Here is a 19,613-nt window from a genome sequence, read left to right on the forward strand (position 1 = left end):
AGTTATACACTACAAATAAACATTAACAGTTAGTAGTAAATAATAAACTATGGCCTGCAATAAATCCTGTTCCCTTTCTTGCCCATTTTGACTTTGGTTTTTCAATTTGGTGATGATTTTACACTCTTATCCAAAGCAACTTTCAATAGAGATAGGATATAATCCTGAGCAGCTGGTGGCTAATGGCTTTGCTTAAAAGCTCAGCAGTGGTTCTCTGACAAAATTGGGATTTGAGCTCACAATGTTACGATCAGCTCAGAGCTGTAACCACTGTGTCATCACAGCTGGCAGGGATATTGAGGTCTTGTACTTGGATTTTGGAGTTATTTTAAACACTGTTCCTCTCTGTACAGACAGCTCGGTAAGTGGGCCAGCATCAGCCGAAGTTAAGCCTGTGTCTGCTTTTCTTCTAAGGGTGTTGCGTCAGCAGTACAAACAGCCTGTGAACATGCCCATCAGAGCTATGGCCACTCTGAAACACACTCTCCTTCCTCTTCAGCTTCCTGACAAGCTTCCTGCCACTCTCACTGCGGAAACAAGAGAGAGACAAAATGGGGGAGTGACACAGCTTGCACTTGAAGTTGGGCTTGCTGTTCAGGTGTTATGTGGATAAGTTGTAGATGTGATCATGAGCAAATATCAGCTGTATAAGGATTGAAACAATACACCTATTTTTGTTCCTTATGTAAGGGGCTTCCGTACATGACCTCATACTGCTGTCTCAAATTTTTACTGACTGGTTTGAATAGGAACTAGGGCCTCTACTGTAGATCTCTTCTGTGTGCTTACAGGGTAACAGCTGCCTGAGGTGCTCAAAATATGCTAAGCTTCAAATCTCATCGGATTGGAAAGTGTTTCACGCCTTGTTGGAATTCTCTGGAGACATGTACTAGCATGAAATGAAGCAGGCTATGCAATACTTTTGCTTTCTCCTGGCATGTAGATATAGTGTCACCATATAAAAACAATAAACATAAATAATAAACATTTTTCTCTTTTTTGCAGTGGCATAGTGCTGAATCCAAGTTAGATCTTTACTCTGAATTGTTTTATATACAGTGATTATAAATCTACACACCCCTGTTAAAATTGCATTTAAAAAATTAAGTTTTTGTGCTGTTAAAAAATGAAACCAAGATAAATCATATCAGAGCTTTTTCCACCTTTAAAGTGATATATCAACCAACAAACTTCAAGTGGAAACAAATAGAAGTGTTTCAGGAAAAAAAAGTGTGCACACCTTTTTCTAATGGGCATGCTCAGAATTTTCTTGACATCTTCTTGATTTCATCTGACTGCTGAAGCTACAATCCACAAAGAACTATAAAGAATGTACAGGGGTACAAAAATATTTCCAAAACATTAGATGTACCATGGAAGACTGTGAAAGCCTTCCTTAACAGGGAAGGAAAATGGGGGACCACAGTGAACAGGATGTCCCTACAAAATTGACAAAAGGACAAGATGAACAGGGTGGCTGCCAAGAGAACTAGGGTAACGTTAAAGGAGTTGCAGGAACATCTGGAATGTGTTAGGGTCTGAGGAGACCAAGGTAGAACTTTTTGGGCATAATTCTAAAAGATATGTTTGGCACAGAAACAAGACAGCTCATCACCCAAAGTACACCATATCCACAGTGAAGCATGGTGGTGGCAGCATCAGGCTATAGGCCTGCGTCTCTTCAGCTGGGACTTGGGCTCTAGTCAAAATGGAGGGAATCATGTAAAGCTTCAAATACCAATCTATTGCAGCATAAAACCTGCAAGTGTCTGTTAGACTGTCTGTTACCTTCCAGCACAATAACAACCCAAAGCACAAATTCAAGTCAGCAAAGGAATGGCTTCAGAAGAAGAAGATCAGCGTTTTGGAATGGCCCAGTCAGCACCCAGCTCTAAATCCTACTGAAAGTGGTGTGCAAGGTTATTGTAAATGTTTCCTTTTTTTCTTTTTTTCACTTGAATATTATTGGTTGCTATATCACAAGAAAGGTGGAAAAGCTCTGACATGATTTATCTTGGTTTCATTATTTACATCACATTTACATTTACCTGCAATTTCAACAGGGGTGTGTGGACTTTTTATATCCACTGTATGTGAACCCATATTTAGTCTGTGGTACCTGAAATGATTGGGCCCATATTTCTACTCGCTCAACCAGGTCATGTGATTTTGTTCATTAGGGTGTAAAGTAGAGGAAATGGTCATAAATCAGACCTCAGTAGTCTAATAAAAACTACTGGTCTTCATTTAACAGCTATATGCAGCATAAACCAGTGACACCAATGATGATTGTTCTTATTGAACCCTAGATTATTAAAATAGTTTTAAAAATGTTTCTAAAATGTTGCCAACGTATTAGTAATTATGCCAATCTCATTGTAATATCTTCTCAGCTGTATGGCAGAGAAAGAGTTAACATTGCAGTGGGCAGGACTGGTGGGGTGAGGGGAAGGAGGGGAGGGGGGGAGGGAGAACATGCTGCTGTCTCAGTTCCATTAGCATTATAGAAGCAGTGGAGGCTGGAACAGTGCAGCCAGAGAGAGCCAATGAGGTACTTTCAGCGATCACCGCTATTCACACTACCGGCTGAAAGCTGTAACCAGGAAATCTAATACGGCTGCATTTCCCTCTCTTTCTTTCTCTCTCTATTTCTCTGTCTACATTAAGGCACTGGAGCACTCGGAGCAGGACAGGGCACTGGAGGGAGACGGTGTGTATGATCACGAGGGCAGTGTTCAGGGGGATGCGGAGAGCGACCCTCCTACCATCACCCCCCCTGTCTCTGAGCCCTGCTCTCCTCTGCCCCCTGTAGACGGCTTCTTCAGGCGCTTGGGCAGCCTGTTTCTTTTCAATCGAGCTCAGGCTGGCGAGGAGGACACACAGCATACTGTAAAGAAAGATGCAGAGACAAGTGTGGAAACAGAAGAGCACACACAGCCACTGAAGCCTCAGGAGGTGTCTCACCGTACTGCAGGTCCAGAGGTTAAAGCCACAATTCAACCTGAGCAAGACGTACAAGATACACAGTGAGTATGACCTTATACATGCCTGGAAGTCTGTAATGTGTGTGACTGATGGAGAGAGAGGAAGAGAGTGATGAAGTTTCCCCTAAGCATTGTAACCTTAAGGTTTCTGAACAGTTTTCTCGATCTTGCTTGCAGGCTTGATAAGATATCTAACTTATAGATAATGAAGTTTGTAATTAAGTAGTTAAACCAGCAGTACATAAACCGGGGGTGGGGGATGGAGACCTCTCTAATAGGATTGTGGTATTGCAAGCAAGTTAAGGAAGAACTTTTCAGAACATTAGTGGTGATGAGCACTCTGCCCATCACAGTGATTACTCCATTGTTGCAAATATCACAGAGAAAGTTTTAGTATTAGGTTAGCTAAGAGAGTGGGAGTCTCGACGGGTATCTGCGGTGGTCAAATCACTAGCCCAAGTACTAGGGACAAGAAGATTACATGTCTGGGCTATTAGTCTGTTTCTCTGATAAAATATTTTAAGCGACTTTCTGTGACTTTCTGTTGTGGGTGCAAACTCTGTGTGCTACCTCAGACAAGATTTCAATGGCGGAGACATTCCTTTTGTGGAAATTCTTATACGTGTTGGTTTCTGTAACTAGCTATCTAATTCATTGTTACGTATTTTATTTTATTTTATTTTTTAAGTATGTAGCCTAGTTGGGCATTTAACTTGTCCGGTGGGCTAGCTAATGAGTTTATGATATGTCACCCCCTGGTCATCTTAGCAGTTATCTAGAAAAAGGCACTGCACTGCAGTGCAAGTTTAGAGAGAAGGAGAAAAGAAGATAGCCACGGAGCGTGTCTGAGAATGGTAGCTAGTTAGATAGGTTTGCAGACAGTATTTGCAAAAATAAACAAAGCAAAATTGCACAGAAACACAGAACTGGTAAGGTGAGACATAGAAAAAAGTTGTGGCTGTGCCAATATTGGTATTGTTTAGTTGGACAAGCAATGGCTGATGCTGCTACCATACGTACTCTGCACAGTAGCAGCTATAAACAGAATAGAGCTCTGGTCTCTCATCACTCTGAGATATATACAGAGCAGAGAAAACAATATACTGGAGAAAAAATATACATATCGAAACTGATCAGGTGCAGCAAGTCAAGTACACTGAGCTCAGCTGAATAAAGCCAAACAGAAAAAACACACCATTAGCCAGCTAGCGTTAATTCGGACATTAAAATAACCCTGAGTTACCCCTTAACAATGGGGTAAGTTGGCTGGCTATAATTTGGGTAACCACGTAAATAAATAATGAACAACTAAAATTTCTTGTCAAGTTACTTAAAGAAATTTTAGTGAAGTTACTTGAAGCTCCAGTGCTACAGGATTAAACATGACTGTTGAGTCTGGGAGGGGAAAAAAAGAAAGCTACTTTATAATATAATGATTCTGAGATGTTGTGAGTCACTCTGACACTCCTATTATAGTATCTCCTTGGCAGTAATGTATTAGCGGTGTCAGCCCAGACCTGGCAGGGAATTTGTTCTCATACGTCATACTCCAGCTCAGATACAGTCCCACCAACGGTGCCGTGTTTTAAGTTGTTTAACACGTTTAGATGTAAATATCAGCAAATAAAAGCTGAAATTCTGATCTATCGTCTCATATTCAGCTTTTGATCTCAAACCCAAATGTCTTTAGTGTACAGCAAATACAGAAGAATTGGCCTTGCCGTTCCAGTACTTTCGGTGGGGGGGCAGTATAATGGAGCCATTCAGGAGAGAGTGAGTGAGAGAGCATCAGAACGTAAACAAACCAAACAGGAGTGAGAGACTGAAAGAGTCCAGTATTATACTGTAAGAGGAAAAATGATTCAGGAATGATAGAGTTTTAACTTTTGTCTTGCTTAACAGCTAAAGCATTTATTTATTAATGAATGATTTAATGGTGATAGTCAGATGATTTATCCTCGTTTTGGTCTGAATTAGAAGATTGCATCGAGAATGACAAAAAAGTCAAAGGAGTAGGCATTTTTACTGTCACGCGGACGGTCAGATACGGAGTTTGAAGGATAAACAAAGGCCACATTCATTAACATGGGAACGTTTGGACGACTGCTGTATTGGCAAATTGCTCATGAGCGTGTGTGCATGTAGATTCGTTCATTTTCAGTAAACGCCTTATTCTTGTCAGGGTCGCTTTAGTGTAACTTACTAACTGTTTTTTTCTTTGGGGAAATACAACCAAGTTTATTAGAAAATATTGCTGGTGAGTACAAACAAAAATAATTGCAGGAGTGGCCGGGATTGGTCAAAATTCCTTCTGGGAGTGAACAGGAGTGGGAATTAACAGTTCTGTGCACAACTCTAGTTTGTATCATAACCCAGTAGCGATGTTATTTAGCTGGAGAACTCATGATAGCAGACTGGTGACAACAGGAAGTGAGGTTCTATGTATTTTTGCATTTCAAACTCGGCTATATCGGGTGAGTGTGAGTGATTCGAACCCTCTGCTCACATGATCTGTGACGTTTTATCCTCTGGGTGAGGTAAAAAAATCATTTTCATGTCAAACATTTTTGTCAGAATATAGAACATAGATTAGAAAGCAACATTTTCCGTCCTGTAGCTTTAAATGAACTTCACTGAAGAGAAGAAAATGATGGGACTGACAGTCTGAGTGAAGAAAGAAAGAGTGAGAGAGTGTCATCAGTGAAGATGAGCATGTCATCTGTGAAAATATCATGTCCCTGTAGTTCTTTTGGACACCCAGTAAACTGTCAATCAGCATTCATGGCATTACATTGATCCTGGTCTCTGTAAACACAAGTACCAGGGCTAAATGTAATATTTTTCTGCAATTCCCGATCCTGGTCCTGATTCTTGATTTTAGTCTGTGATGGTAACGTGACTGTGTTACTTAAAGTAACATTCCTTTCAAGTAGCTTGGACCTGCAACAAATAAGCATATAAAGATGTATAATCCCAAACTGTATCAGCATCAAAGCCGTTTCAGCTCTGCGAGATGTATCACAGACCTAACTAGAAACATGGGGAGCTACGGCATGCCAGGCCTAGGAGTTTTACTGAGTATGTAAACGTGTATGTGTGTCTTTTGTCCAAGAGCATTTCCCATGTCATGTGATAACATCTGTCCTGAGGTTTGATGCATGGTGATGTTATGTTCCTGACTGTATGAGCCCTTTACAGGACTGCCTCTGATTTGTGAGGCACAAACAGGCTGAAACATATACAAACACTCTCAGACAGAGAGAAAATATACTAAATGGGAAAAGAGTAAGGTGGTTGGCTCACATGGTTCAGTTATGCCCTAAAGAAGAAGAAGAGAGGAAGAAGACAATGACAGCGTGTTTACGTGTTGCAGGTGCTGGTTACAGTCTTATTCCACGCTGAAGCACTACAATGTAAACACAACTGTGGACTGGGTTATTTCACACCTCACCATTATGGGAAATGTTTCCTACAGACTGCACAATAATTACAGTGGATATAAAAAGTCTACACACCCCTGTTAAAATTGCAGGTTTTTGTGATGTAAAAAATGAAAACAAGATAAGTGATATCAGATCTTTTTCCACCTTTAATGTGATATGGCAACCAATCAAATTCAAGTGGAAAAACACCCTTTTATAATGGGGCACGTGACTGCTCAGAACTTAGCAATCACATTCAACCTCATGTTCAAAAGGAATTATACTTAATTATACTCCTGTCGTTTAAATGATTCTGATTAACCAAATAAAGATCAGCTCTTTCCGTAGGATTTCCTTGACAGCCTCTTGGTTTCATCCGACTGCTGAAGCCATGGTACACAAAGAGCTTGCAAAGCATGTACAAGATCTCACTGTTGAAAAATGTCGATCCTGAGAGGGGTACAAAAGAATTTCCAAAACATTAGATGTACCGTGGAACACCGCGAAGGCCATCATCAACAAGTGGAGAAAATGAGGCACTGTGACATTACAAAGAACAGGACGTCCTTCCAAAAACGACGAAAATACAAGATGAAAACATATCAGGGAGGCTGCCAAGGAACCTACAGCAACATTACAGGAGCTGCAGGGATATCTGTCAAGTAAAATTTTGCTTAAATTTTGCCAAAACATATATACAACCACCCCAAACCATCTGAGAAAATGTGTTATGGTCTGATGAGACCAAAGTAGAACATTTTAGCCATAACTCTAAAGATATGTTTGGTGCAAAAACAAGACATTTTATCACTCAAAGAACACCATACCTATGGAGAAGCATGGTGGTGGCAGCATTATGCTATAGGGCTGCTTCTCTTCTGCTTTATCAGATTTATCTTGGTTTTACATCACAAAAACCTGAAATTTTTACAGGGGTGTGTGTAGACTTTCTATATCCACTGTAAAAACTTTAGAATAATATTCAGAACAGCTTCACTTTTAGAAAAGTAAGTGAAATGAACTGTACACCATTGTATCTCTGAAAGAACAAAAATTTTTTCACCTGAAAAGCTTCAGTTTAACGGGAAAGGCCTTGCATTGATCTTTTTCTTTAAAAAAAAGGTCCTGCCGCTGTTAGAGTTTTTACAAAGACACTTTGGCTTATTTCTCTCCACCTCGACCGTCAGTTTCTTTCAGGCTTATTCCCTGTCTAAGGCTTTTCTAGAAGAATACTGTAAGGTCATCTTTTTGATGCTGTAGTCATTACACAACACTGGCTGTAAAGATTAAAGCTCTGACATGAACATACTTGATAAAAATGAAGTCTGGACATCAATCTGATATGCCAGTGTCCAATTATTAAATAACACAATCTTTAATTCCTATTGTGTACGCACTCCTCTGGATCTTTTGAACAGTGCTGTCTTTTTGCATCCTTGTTGTCAGAGTTCAAGACAGTAAATGCGCACCAGCAGGACTCAGAAGTATCATGCCTCTCAAACGCAATCTATGGCAGGCATCTATTACACTCAAGCCCAGTAGGTGTCATGTGGGAATGGTGCACATGTCCGCTTGTATCTGTCTCTTGGTAGAAATCACTCGCACACAGAGGAAAACAAACATCAGCAGGGGCCTCAAGCAAGTGTGCAGTAGTCATTACCAAGAAGTCCCCCATGGGATGTGAATGTGACTCAGGAATAATCTGATAGCAATGCTAAAACAATCATCACAGAGAAACATTTGGTGTTATCAGTATTCTCGCTTGGTGTTTGTGAGCATGATTTTTGTGATCTATCTTTAGACAGCATCATTTAATCATGCACAGAGAAGCCAGAATTCCTCCATTTTCTTGTACTTGCTCAGATTACGTCAAGTGCTCTGCAAGAAAAATGCTCATACTTGACTGTTCCCTAATGAGTTCTTTAGGGAGAGGCATCTGAGCTGAGTGGTGTATGAGGACACAAAGGGTCCTCAGAACTCCTGAGTGTTATACAAGGTGAGCCCTGAGTATATGATTGTGTGAATGTACGTAAGCATTTGGCCCTTGACAGTGGATATGAAGGGAGAGAACGGAAAAAGCCTTGAGTCTGAGTGAAGAAAGAAAGATTGAGAGAGTGTCCTCAGTGAAGTTGAAGCTGATTTCTGCTCTGCTACTGAACTAGGGCAAAGAGAGCTTCTATTCATAGTTCTACAATTAACTACAGGAACCTGGCTTAATGTACATACTGAGAGAGATGAAGATAGAGACGGAGGCAGACCAGGAGCCAGGAGGAGGCCTGATTTAACTGAATCACTGATGTTAGGGGATGTCGGAAGTATGTGGCGTTGTACCAGAAAAGATCCTGGGGCATAAGTGCAGAAAATAATTAGATTTGATTGTGAGAGCAAAGTGATTCAGACTAAAATTACAGAGATAGAATTACGTTCTCTGAGGTAGAAGTGCTTCTGAGTGCAGAGCTATGCACCATTAAAGAGCAGAGACAGCACTGAATAGCAAACAGGCCTCTCCAGAGCAGAGTCATGTCCATAACAATCTGTGCACATGGCACAGAAAATACTGGTTGAATTGTAAACTGTAAAATGAGTGTCCTGTAGAATGTGTGTTTTAGAGCTTAACCTCAGAATGAAAGCCACTTTTGTCTGAACTAATACAATATGCTTTTCTAAGCTTTGCTTAGTCTGCAGATATGTTTGTCAGCATGAGCAGAGCAGGCCGACTGCTTTAGTCCACTGTTTGGCCACTTGTCTCCTTTAATGCTGCAAGGTCAGTTGCCCAGTTCTTTTTACTTCCACAGCCTATTTTTGTGTGTATACCTTGTGTGTGTATTGGGATGTGGCGGGATGACCTTTATATCTTTGTGAGAAGAATAGGAATATCTGACAGTTTAAACTTGTGAGGACATTTGACTGGTGAGCTTTTATTTAAACAAGATTATTTAGATTTAGGTGTATGTATAGCATTAATTAGCTGCATTAATAATTATGTCAATGGAAAGTCCCCAAAAGGATCATGCGTGTGTGTGTGTGAATGCATCTGTGTGCATCTGTGTGCGTCTGTCTGTCTGTGTGTGTGTGTGTGTGTGTGTGTGCGCGTGTGTGCGCGTCTGTCTGTGTGTGCGCGTGCGTCTGTCTGTCTGTGTGTGTGTGTGTGCGCGTCTGTCTGTCTGTGTGTGCGCGTCTGTCTGTCTGTGTGTGCGCGTCTGTCTGTCTGTGTGTGCGCGTCTGTCTGTCTGTGTGTGCGCGTCTGTCTGTCTGTGTGTTTGTCTGTCTTTGTGTGTGTGCGCGTGCGTGCGTCTGTCTGTGCGCGTGCGTGCGTCTGTCTGTGCGCGTGCGTGCGTCTGTCTGTGCGAGTGCGCGCGTCTGTCTGTGCGCGTGCGTCTGTCTGTGTGTGCGTCTGTCTGTCTGTCTGTGTGTGCGTCTGTCTGTCTGTCTGTGTGTGCGTGCTCTGTCTGTGTGTGCGTGCGTCTGTCTGTGCGTGCGTGTGTCTGTCTGTCTGTGCGTGCGTGTGTCTGTCTGTCTGTGTGTGCGTCTGTCTGTCTGTCTGTGTGTGTGTGCGTCTGTCTGTCTGTGTGTGTGTGCGTCTGTCTGCATCTGTGTGCGTGCGCGCGCATCTGTGTCCGTGTGCGTCTGTGTATCTGTGTGTGTGTGCGTCTGTCTGTCTGTCTGTGTGTGCGTCTGTCTGTCTGTGTGTGCGTGCATCTGTCTGTCTGTGTGTGCGTCTGTCTGTCTGTCTGTGCGTGCGTGTGTCTGTCTGTCTGTGTGTGCGTCTGTCTGTCTGTCTGTGTGTGTGTGCGTCTGTCTGTCTGTGTGTGTGTGCGTCTGTCTGCATCTGTGTGCGTGCATCTGTGTGCGTGCGCGCGCATCTGTGTCCGTGTGCGTCTGTGTATCTGTGTGTGTGTGCGTCTGTCTGTCTGTCTGTGTGTGCGTCTGTCTGTCTGTGTGTGCGTGCATCTGTCTGTCTGTGTGTGCGTCTGTCTGTCTGTCTGTGTGTGCGTCTGTCTGTCTGTCTGTGTGTGCGTCTGTCTGTCTGTCTGTGTGTGCGTGCGTCTGTCTGTCTGTGTGTGCGTGCGTCTGTCTGTCTGTGTGTGCGTGCGTCTGTCTGCGTGTGTGTGCGTGCATCTGTGTGCGTGCGCGCGCATCTGTGTGCGTGTGCGTCTGTGTATCTGTGTGTGGGTCTGTGTGCGCACGCGTGCGTCTGTGTGTGTGTTTGCGTGTACCTGCACTTGGAACTATCCCTGTTCCTCTGTACAGATGGGTGGACAGGCACAGGGCCCCAGATAAACCTTGCATGGAATTTGAAACGCTCTCTCTCTCTCCCCCTGTCTGAGTATTGATGACTCATGGTATGGTAATGAGGATAAAATTATGGTCCATATGGTCCTTTTGTTCCATATGGTCTATAACCCCCACTGGTGCCTGGAGGTGATTTTAGCAGCACACAGGAATGAGAATGTTTTTGGCTTAATGACAGAAACAAGAGAAAATCTGTGCTTAAAAAAATAGAACTTGCTTCTAAATGGAGCTACACTCAGTCATTTCCAGTTTTTTCTTATATCTCATCTGGTTCAGAGAAAAAGACTGTAAAACATTATAGCTTACAAACCATTGAAGCATGTGGTTTCTTATCAAAAAGAGCAATTATAAAAAGAGTTTATAGAGAGATGTATAATTTTTTTGATGCTGGTTAGGATGAGTCTTAGTTTTGCTTAGACTTGTCTGTGGAGGATGGGCTTCAGGCGCAGCTGAGAAAGCCTCACTGCACGGCTTGCTAGGAATAGACTAAAGAGTGACAGTGTGCCAGCTCTGTCTCTCTCTCTCTCTCTCTCTCTCTCTCACACACACACACACACACACACACACACACACACACACACACACACACACACACACACACACACACACACAATTCCCACTCCCGCTTGAAATGCTGTGTATTTTTAACATGTCTCTTCTGAGTTGTTTTTTTTATTATTATTATTTTACACTACTGAGATTTGAGCTGCATTCAGTTTTATGTCTTTTATAGGGAAGACATAAAAGTGTCTTTCATTTATGAAGATAAGGTTTTTAAAAGGTGCTTAGACTATTTTTTTTAGCAATTTTACTGTCCCTGTGATGCATTTGCAATTTTAGGACTGAATGCATATCTTGCTGTAATGAAAGGCAGCTGTATGATTGGTTTAATATAGGTAGAGAGTAAGGTGGGGTAAGGTTTAGCTTTAATATGCAGTTGTATGATCCTTTAGAGTGGTTCTTTTACCAGTCACTCAGAAATCAAAGAATTAAGCTTTTAGTCAAGCATTTTTTAGCTTTTCAGTTTGCCACAGATGACTCTTTTGGAGGAAGATCAGTAAATATTTTCATGTCAATGAGCTATAAAAACTTACTGGTAAAATAAAACCTTTAATCCTGTTAAGGAACAGTGTTAAGCCTGTGAGGTAAAGCTGCATTGTGAGTGCCTCAGCACCATGCCCCTGGGTTTTGTGTAGCAGTTGGTTATAAATGTTTAATGAAAACTGTTCTGTTTGAGTAGGTGCTTTTACACATCAGTTGTTGGACATGCAGGAGAGAGCCTGCTAAAACAGTGGATGTGTATGGAGCCTGGTGTCACTGCCAAATGAGTCATACTGGGTGTTCTGAAGCTGCTTGCCTCAGCTATGGTTCTATGTTTGTTTCTACTTTTTTTTAATGACCAGTTGTTTGAAGTTATTAATGATACAGCCTGTAGTGTTCTTAAATATGACTTCCATATCAACTTATTTCAGAGTAAACCAGTCCACTCTTTTTTTTTTTTTTTTTTTTTTTTTGTCAGTATATTTTAGAAGAAACCTGTAATTTTGAACTGCTAAAACCAGACAACTGTTAAAACCAAATGATTGCACGTTGAAATGGATTTGATATATTGTGTTAACTGATGTCTCTGCTCTTTTTCCAGGGTGCAGGATGAGGCTTTGGCTGATGAGGATGGAAATACATTAATAGAGAACTCATCTGCTACTGTGGAAGAAGAGAACGAGGAGAAAGAAGAAGAGCAGGAGCGGCGCCGTGCCCTGGCATGCCCCCCAGTGGTAACACATGTGACGTACCGTGGCCTTAGGAAGATCAGGAAGATGAAGAGGAACAAGGAAGTGCGACTCCACTCCCCAATCTCGGAGGGAGAGGAGGGGCATTGCGAAGTTGATGTGGGTCTGTTTGCCTCAGAAGAAGAAGAAACAGAGCAGATTGAGGCTAACACAGGGAGTCATTTTGTAGCTCCCCCCCCAGAGATCCGTTCAGGACAGCCTAACCCGGAAACATTCTTATCTTCAAATAGTGTTAGTTCTGATTATCAAAGCTATGCTTCAGTGGGCTCTTCCAGTGGAAACACCAACACTTGTAGTAAAGCAGAGTCAGAAGGAACACACAGTGCTTTGAGCTCAAGTGCCTTACAGACACACACCAAGTCCAAAATAAATTCTTTAGACTTTGATCCAATGGTAACTGGTAAGATGTTGTGTGCTAATGAAAATAGTGCCAGTAGGTCTACTATTTTAGAGGCAGTTATTGTTGGTGATGCTCATAGCCATACATTGGAGCCATCTGTGTCTGAATCTGTAGCTCTGACAATGGAATCAGACCTTGAGACTTGTCTACATTCACAGTCTCTCTGTACTGATGATCTGATGTGTCAGCTTTTAGCTGAGACCCCAGATACTCCCCAAATGCAGCCGTCCAAAACTGATACTGCCACAAACTTAAACACACATTCTGCTAAAATTAACACTGCCTCCAACTTGCACACAAACTTCATTGGTTTGAAAATTGCTCCCGATTCCTGCCAGGATAGCCAGCTGTCTAGTTCTGGCCTAGATGGATGGGACCATAAGGAAACCCAAGCCCCTGGGTTATCAGCTATAGCAGAAATTTCAGGACATGCTGCCTGGCAGGCAGAGTTCATCCTGGAAGATGAAGATGCACAGCAGCTGGGTGTAGATGGAGAGACACTACAGCTGGAATCCAAAAAGATAGTAGATAGCATTCTCACAAATGCTCTGGCTGCCCTGGAGAGGATTGACATTTCTGAGCGAGAAAGCGAGACTCTATCAAGCGATGAGTTTATTGAGGGTATGGAAAATCTCATCTATATGGGAGCAAAGGAGAGCACGGATGGGGCAGCCAGCCTGGGACAGGCATTGAGAGAACATTTACCTGTTCAGGGTGATGGGAATCCCCAGTCAGCCTCCTCAGATGGGACTTTGGGCAGCAGGATACAGGCAGATGGGAGTCGGTCCACCCCCTCCTCAGGCTACGAGTCCATTGCTGGCTCAGACACAGACATCCGGAACAGTGTGGCTACTAGTGCTGATATTACCTCCTCCAGTGGACTGTTCAGCATGCAGGAACTCAGAGAGGAAGCAGTGAGCGGATGTTACCCAGTTGAGCTGGAGCTGTGTATGGAGACGAATTCTGCCTCTCAAAATAATAGACAGGACTTTCTGCATCACAATAGTTTGCTACTTGGAGTAAATCTTGAAGAGAAGGAAGGACCTGACAGAACTGAGACAAACAATGAACAATTACCCCAGTATGTTCCTAGTGAAAGCAATATAACATCTTTACAGCCAGCCACATCTGAAACTTTATGTGAGGATATCAAAGGGAAGGCACAGTGTGTTTTGGGCGAGTATGTTTGTTTTTCACAGAAAAAGAATGATACAGGGCTTCAGTATTCAGCCAAAGACAATCCAGAAAGCAATAATCATGGTCATGCATTGCACTTGAACTCAGGTGATGTATCTACAATCATTAATGCTATGGAATCAAGCCAGGTAGAGGGCATTAGAAAAAGCTTATCTCAAGTTGGAGTAAGTAACCCAGATTCAGAACAGCTTGCTGACAATAATGTAGTTCCAGTACAAGATTCCTCTGAAAATGAGGACACGCCAAATCTGTCATTGGTCCAAAGCCATGCATTTGAAATCATAGAACCTCATCTGGTCAGTTGTGAGAGTTTGAAAAAACCCATATTGGTTTCTCAGGATATAAAAAGCGGAGATACACAAGGGTCATCGAACTGTGAAGGCACAAGGGAGCCAAGCTTAGTCCCAGATGTGGCATCTTCAGCATATAAGGTTGAGCATGGACCAGACGGTGAGATCCAGGAGGAGGGAAAGGTCTCTGCTGGTCCACAACCTGACTGGTTGCTCAGTTCAGACACATCAGCTGATTCCGGTGATGACTCTGAGTGTTTCCGAGCACTTAAAGTCATAGTTCATGCTGACCAGAGTCAGGAAGATGATGCACTAAAGTCAGATTTCTCAGCAGGACTGAGCCTGGACAGAGCAGCTGGCAGGCTCGCAGCCTTTCCTGTCTCAGCTAGACCTCATCTGGACCTCCCTGGCACCTTTGCCATCATCAGTGAGGAGGAGGAGACTGACACAGTGTTTGTGAATGACACAGGGCCTTTGCTGAGTCCGAGCACACGCCGGGTCAAGATATACCCCTTTTCCCTTTCCCCTATATATGAGGAAGACAGTGGAAGAGAGGACACTTCACGGGATGATGTGCTGCATGTGCCCCCAGCCACTGAGGAGGAGCAGCGGAGTGAGGAACAGCAAGCCTCCTCCATCCTTTCGCTCCTGCAGTCTGTCAGTGAGAGGCTGCAATCCTCTACCTTTAGCAGCTCTGAGACAGAGCAGGATATGGAAGATAGGCCAGATGAACCAGAGTACCCACAGCGTTTTCTCAGGCCCCTTTGGGATCGCTATGATGATAATGATGATGATGCCGCAATTGATGGAGAGTCAAGCTTGCTGCTACACCAACAGCTCACGGGGACAACTTTCCTCAGTACAGAACCTCCAAAGGATGAAGGCTCTCCTCCCAGCCTTAGTCCACAACAGAAAATCAGTGAAACACAGGATGGAGATTTGGGGGGAAAGCACTGTGAAACCACTCTGAGCAGTGCTGTAAGGACTGCCAATACTCCATTCTATCAGTATTTGAAATCTGATGTAGTGCCATCACGTGCCACAGAGACTCTAGAGAGTAAATCTTTTCCTAATGGGAAAAATTCAACCTCTACTACCGTGGTAAGCATTTTTGTATCAAGTGTAGTGTTTACTGATCACAAGTCATGTAGTGGTGAGTCTCTAAGCTTGATGAATTTGTCTGTTGCTTGGCTCCACAGGTAGAAATGGGAGGGTTTGGGAAAGTCAGTCCACGACCTACTTTGGTAAGGACTCTGTCTCTTCTTCTGGCTATGCTCCATTTTCCTTCTCGTCTTACCTTTACATCACACTCTTTCTTTCTTGTTCTTTCACTTTCTCTTATCCTAACTTAACTGCTCATCTCATTGTATGATTATAGAAGTCTATTATTCTAATATCTCCCATAGTGAAATGACATGCCTTGCAACTCCATAGTCGCAACTAACATTCCTTAATGAGGATTTCAACTAGAGGATCACAACCTTTGCAGTGATTATGCCATCTGATAGAGAAGGCTCTATCAGATGGCTTAATCACTGCAAACCCTTGTATTGTCACAGCTTTAATCCCTGTGTCATGACTAGTTATTCATTACAGTCCTGTGTCATGCAACAATATTAGATATATTAGTCATTTACAGTGTTTACCTTACAGCAACAGTTAACTATTATACAGCCATTTATTGTGCTAAATGCAGATTCTTCCTCCAGGTACAATATCTGCAAAAAAACACTGAACAGAGAGCTTCACATATGAACTTTATTTAAATGCCTGTTTAAAGGGGCATGCATCTACATAATATAATCTCCACTCCAATTGATTTTTCCTTAACACTGGACATGACTGACACATGTAATGTTAACAATGACCTGAGCTGCATGGTGTATCGGGTAATCAAAGTATTTTTCTCCTTAAAGACAAGGTTAAATTAACTATTAAATCTGGCATTCATATGTTTCTTGGATCATTTGTTGGCATATTATCTCATTTAAACAGCAAGTAGTGTTAAATGTTGGCTGTATTTTCTTTGTTTTTGATGTTATTTTTGATCGTCACAAAAAGAAAGTATATAGTACCCCATTGTTTCCTGATGAAAGATCTCTAATGACTGTATACTGATGATGAATCTCTAATGACCATGCCTAATGACGCAGCTGCACATCTACGAGGGTCTGGCACCATGTGGGAAAAGGATTGAAATCTGTGGGGACGTGGAGGATGTGGGGGGAATTTTGTTTCCACAAGAAGCCACAGTCCAGGCCCAGAGAGGGTGGTAAGGACATTTATTGGACCTTCTGTTAATATTAGACAACAAATGTAATCATGATGGGATTAAGGACTAAAAGGGGGCTTCGACCTAAATTTAGCTGCAGTATGACTTTTAGAAATCTCTCTTTATAAATCACCCATTGCAGAAGCACTGCCAGCAGGCTGCCGGTGTGTAGTAAATCTCCATTTTAAACCTCATTTGCTCTGTCTTTTAGCTTCTGGTTGCTGCTTACTACAAGTATGTGTACATTAATTTAATGTAGGGCTACGGCCAAGTCATGTGGGCTTAAAGAATAGTGTTTGTTTGTGTGTGTGTGTGTGTGTGTGTGTGTGTGTGTGTGTGTGTGTGTGTGTGTGTGTGTGTGGTCCAGTTTATGTTTATTAGGTAAGAAAGTTAAGCCTCCATTCTATCCACCTTGTTATGAATGTTGTTCTTCTGTACAGTAGCTCACATTCAACCACACTAAGAGCTTAGGCAGTGGTTCCACACTAATGGTTGTCCATATTCTGTTTTCCTCTGCTGGTTTCTACCTGAGCCCAGCATAATTTTGGAGTGGCCTGTGTGCTTGGAATGGTGAACAGTACCAAGAGCAGTTTGCACGTTAAGCTGAAAAAAAAAAAATCCAAGCATATACAGTCCTGTCCGAAAGTATAGGAATGACAGGGCCAGTTCTTTTGTTTTTGCCATACACTGAAGACATTTGGGTTTGAGATCAAAAGATTAATATGGGGTGATAGATCAGAATTTCAGCTTTCATTTCCAGTTGTAGGTGATGGTTGTAGGTGATGTGACTGTTGTTTTTGGGATTTTCTTCACAGCTCTCATAATGTTTCTTTCTTTCAACTGCTGTTGTTTTTCTTGGATGACCTGTTCGACGTCTTGTTGTTAGTACACCAGTGGTTTCTTTCTTTTTCAGGACATTCCAAACTGTTGTATTGGCTATGCCCAGTGCTATGGCTCTGATTGATTTTCCCACTTTTCTCAGCTTCAGAATGGCTTTCCTTTCTCCCATAGACAGCTCTCTGGTCTTACTGTTGGTTCATACCTTTTAACAACAAGTACAGTCTTCACAGGTGAAACCCAGGTTTCCAAGAGTATATAGAGTCCACAGGAGCCCAGTAGTTGATTCCTGACAGTTCTGGAACTTGAATACACCATTTCAAACTCAACATTGTGTCCCTAACTATCACTAACTACTGAAATACCATTGCCCCAAAACATATATATACAGTTACAGGCGATGGACTCGTAGCAGTTAGAATGCTAGTTTTAGAGTGTTTGGTGGTTACTGGAGTTCTTTGGCAGTTAGTGTGTGTAAGAGTCTGTTTGTCTAATCCTTTCTTTCGGACAAGCTTTTGTTGAGCTGGCTGTGCTGGCTGCAGATGTGTGGTTCAGCGGGAAATTGGATAGGAGCTAAGAACTGTATTCTAGCACTTAATAGACTTTCTTTGAAATTTGATTTACTGGTTTTTATTCTGATTATTGATCATGCCACAGGCCAAGCAAGGAGGGAGAGAGCGTTGCAGTAGACTTTTCACACAAATCCTTCTGTCTAGATCGATGAGATGATTCCTGCTGTGTCACAGTAGCAAGCAGTACTTTGATGGATTATTAATGTTGCAGAAAAGTCACTACTACTTTCTTCAAGTTGTAGCTTTACTTAACCGTCATGCTCCTGTTACTGTTTTGGCTGAAAAATTTTAACAGGTTTGCAGTTGAAAGTTGATGGTGAGGCACTTTGTTATTACTCTAAGTAAATGTAGTCACACAGCAAAGCTTATTGAACTGAAAGGAATGAGAAAGCGAATGAAAGATAGGAATGGTATTTTTTTAGCTTATTTTTGCACTACTACTAAACTAGCTTGTCAGTCTGTCTGTCCTGACAATGACAACTAGCAGGGGAGGGTGTTAACTAAAGGGACTGCAACAGAAGGGGTGGTGTAGTCCCTATGGAAACGTCCTTGGTGCTGTTTGAGTATCATTATGGGCAATATCTGGGTTGCTGTGTATTTTTTTGTGTAGCGGATAATGGAAGTACAGACTGTTTCTGTGTGTCGCAGCTGGCTACTGTATGTGGAACGGAGATACCATGGGTCTTGCATCCTGCTTGAAGAGGGACAGATTATACAGACCAGTGGAGAGACTAGAGAGAGAGATGGACCCTCTGCTCCTGCCACATTGTCTGTTGGCTCCATCAGGAGAGCAATAAAGGTATATCTGTCAAAACTTCTTTTTATCTTATTTCTCTACCTCTATATGTCTTTTATATCCTAATGATCCCAGTGATATTCTGATGCATCTGATGCACATTTCCTGTCCAGCCAAAAATACACTCAGAATGTATTTATGTATTAATCTAACGGGAAAGAAACTAGTCAAAACATGTTATGCTAGAGAGAGGAGTTTACTGTTGCGCATTTCCACAATGTTGTAGCATTTCGGCCCCCATTCTCAGTGTAAGCAACTGCTTGGTGGCTGAGAGGTTTTGATAAATTCGTGCTTAAATGCTGTGTAACCAGGACAAAATCATAATGCATTACACGCCAATGCTGCTGGAGCCATAACTAATTGTTCAGCCCAACAGTTGCTAATAGCATACCATAAAAAAAATCTTCTCAGGAGTGGGTGTCCCAGCAAATTCAGTCCAAGGTCCAATGTTTAATGCTCAGAGGTATAAAGAAAAATCCAAGCGCTACATCATGTGACTTACATGCCTCTGTAAGCACGTTAAATGTTTATGTTCATGACAGAAGAAGAAGAAGACTGAACAAGTATGGCTTTCGTGGAAGGGTAGCTAGGAAAAAGCCCTTTCTCTCCAAAAGGTATATGGCTACACAACTTAGGTTTGCAAAATTGCATCTGAACAAACCACAAAAGTTCTGGAACAATATCCTTTGGACTGATGAGACCATGGTGGAGATCATGTACAGCTCCACGTATGGGGAAATCAAAACACAGCATATCTCCA

The 19,613-nt window shown here is 42.3% G+C and overlaps 1 protein-coding gene across 1 annotated transcript in view; it reads left to right on the forward strand.

Annotated features, from left to right (window-relative positions):
• The window catches only part of LOC113543498 (uncharacterized), a 37,699-nt gene that overhangs the window by 5,340 nt on the left and 12,746 nt on the right, over positions 1–19,613 (forward strand). The window contains exons 3-7 of the mRNA XM_026941735.3: positions 2,668–3,026; positions 12,342–15,477; positions 15,576–15,620; positions 16,530–16,648; positions 18,706–18,856. Of these exons, the coding sequence (XP_026797536.3) occupies positions 2,668–3,026; positions 12,342–15,477; positions 15,576–15,620; positions 16,530–16,648; positions 18,706–18,856 (3,810 nt within the window). The remainder of the gene's footprint in view (positions 1–2,667; positions 3,027–12,341; positions 15,478–15,575; positions 15,621–16,529; positions 16,649–18,705; positions 18,857–19,613) is intronic.

Source organism: Pangasianodon hypophthalmus, chromosome 17, assembly GCF_027358585.1.
Source record: "Pangasianodon hypophthalmus isolate fPanHyp1 chromosome 17, fPanHyp1.pri, whole genome shotgun sequence".
Taxonomy (NCBI): domain Eukaryota; kingdom Metazoa; phylum Chordata; class Actinopteri; order Siluriformes; family Pangasiidae; genus Pangasianodon; species Pangasianodon hypophthalmus.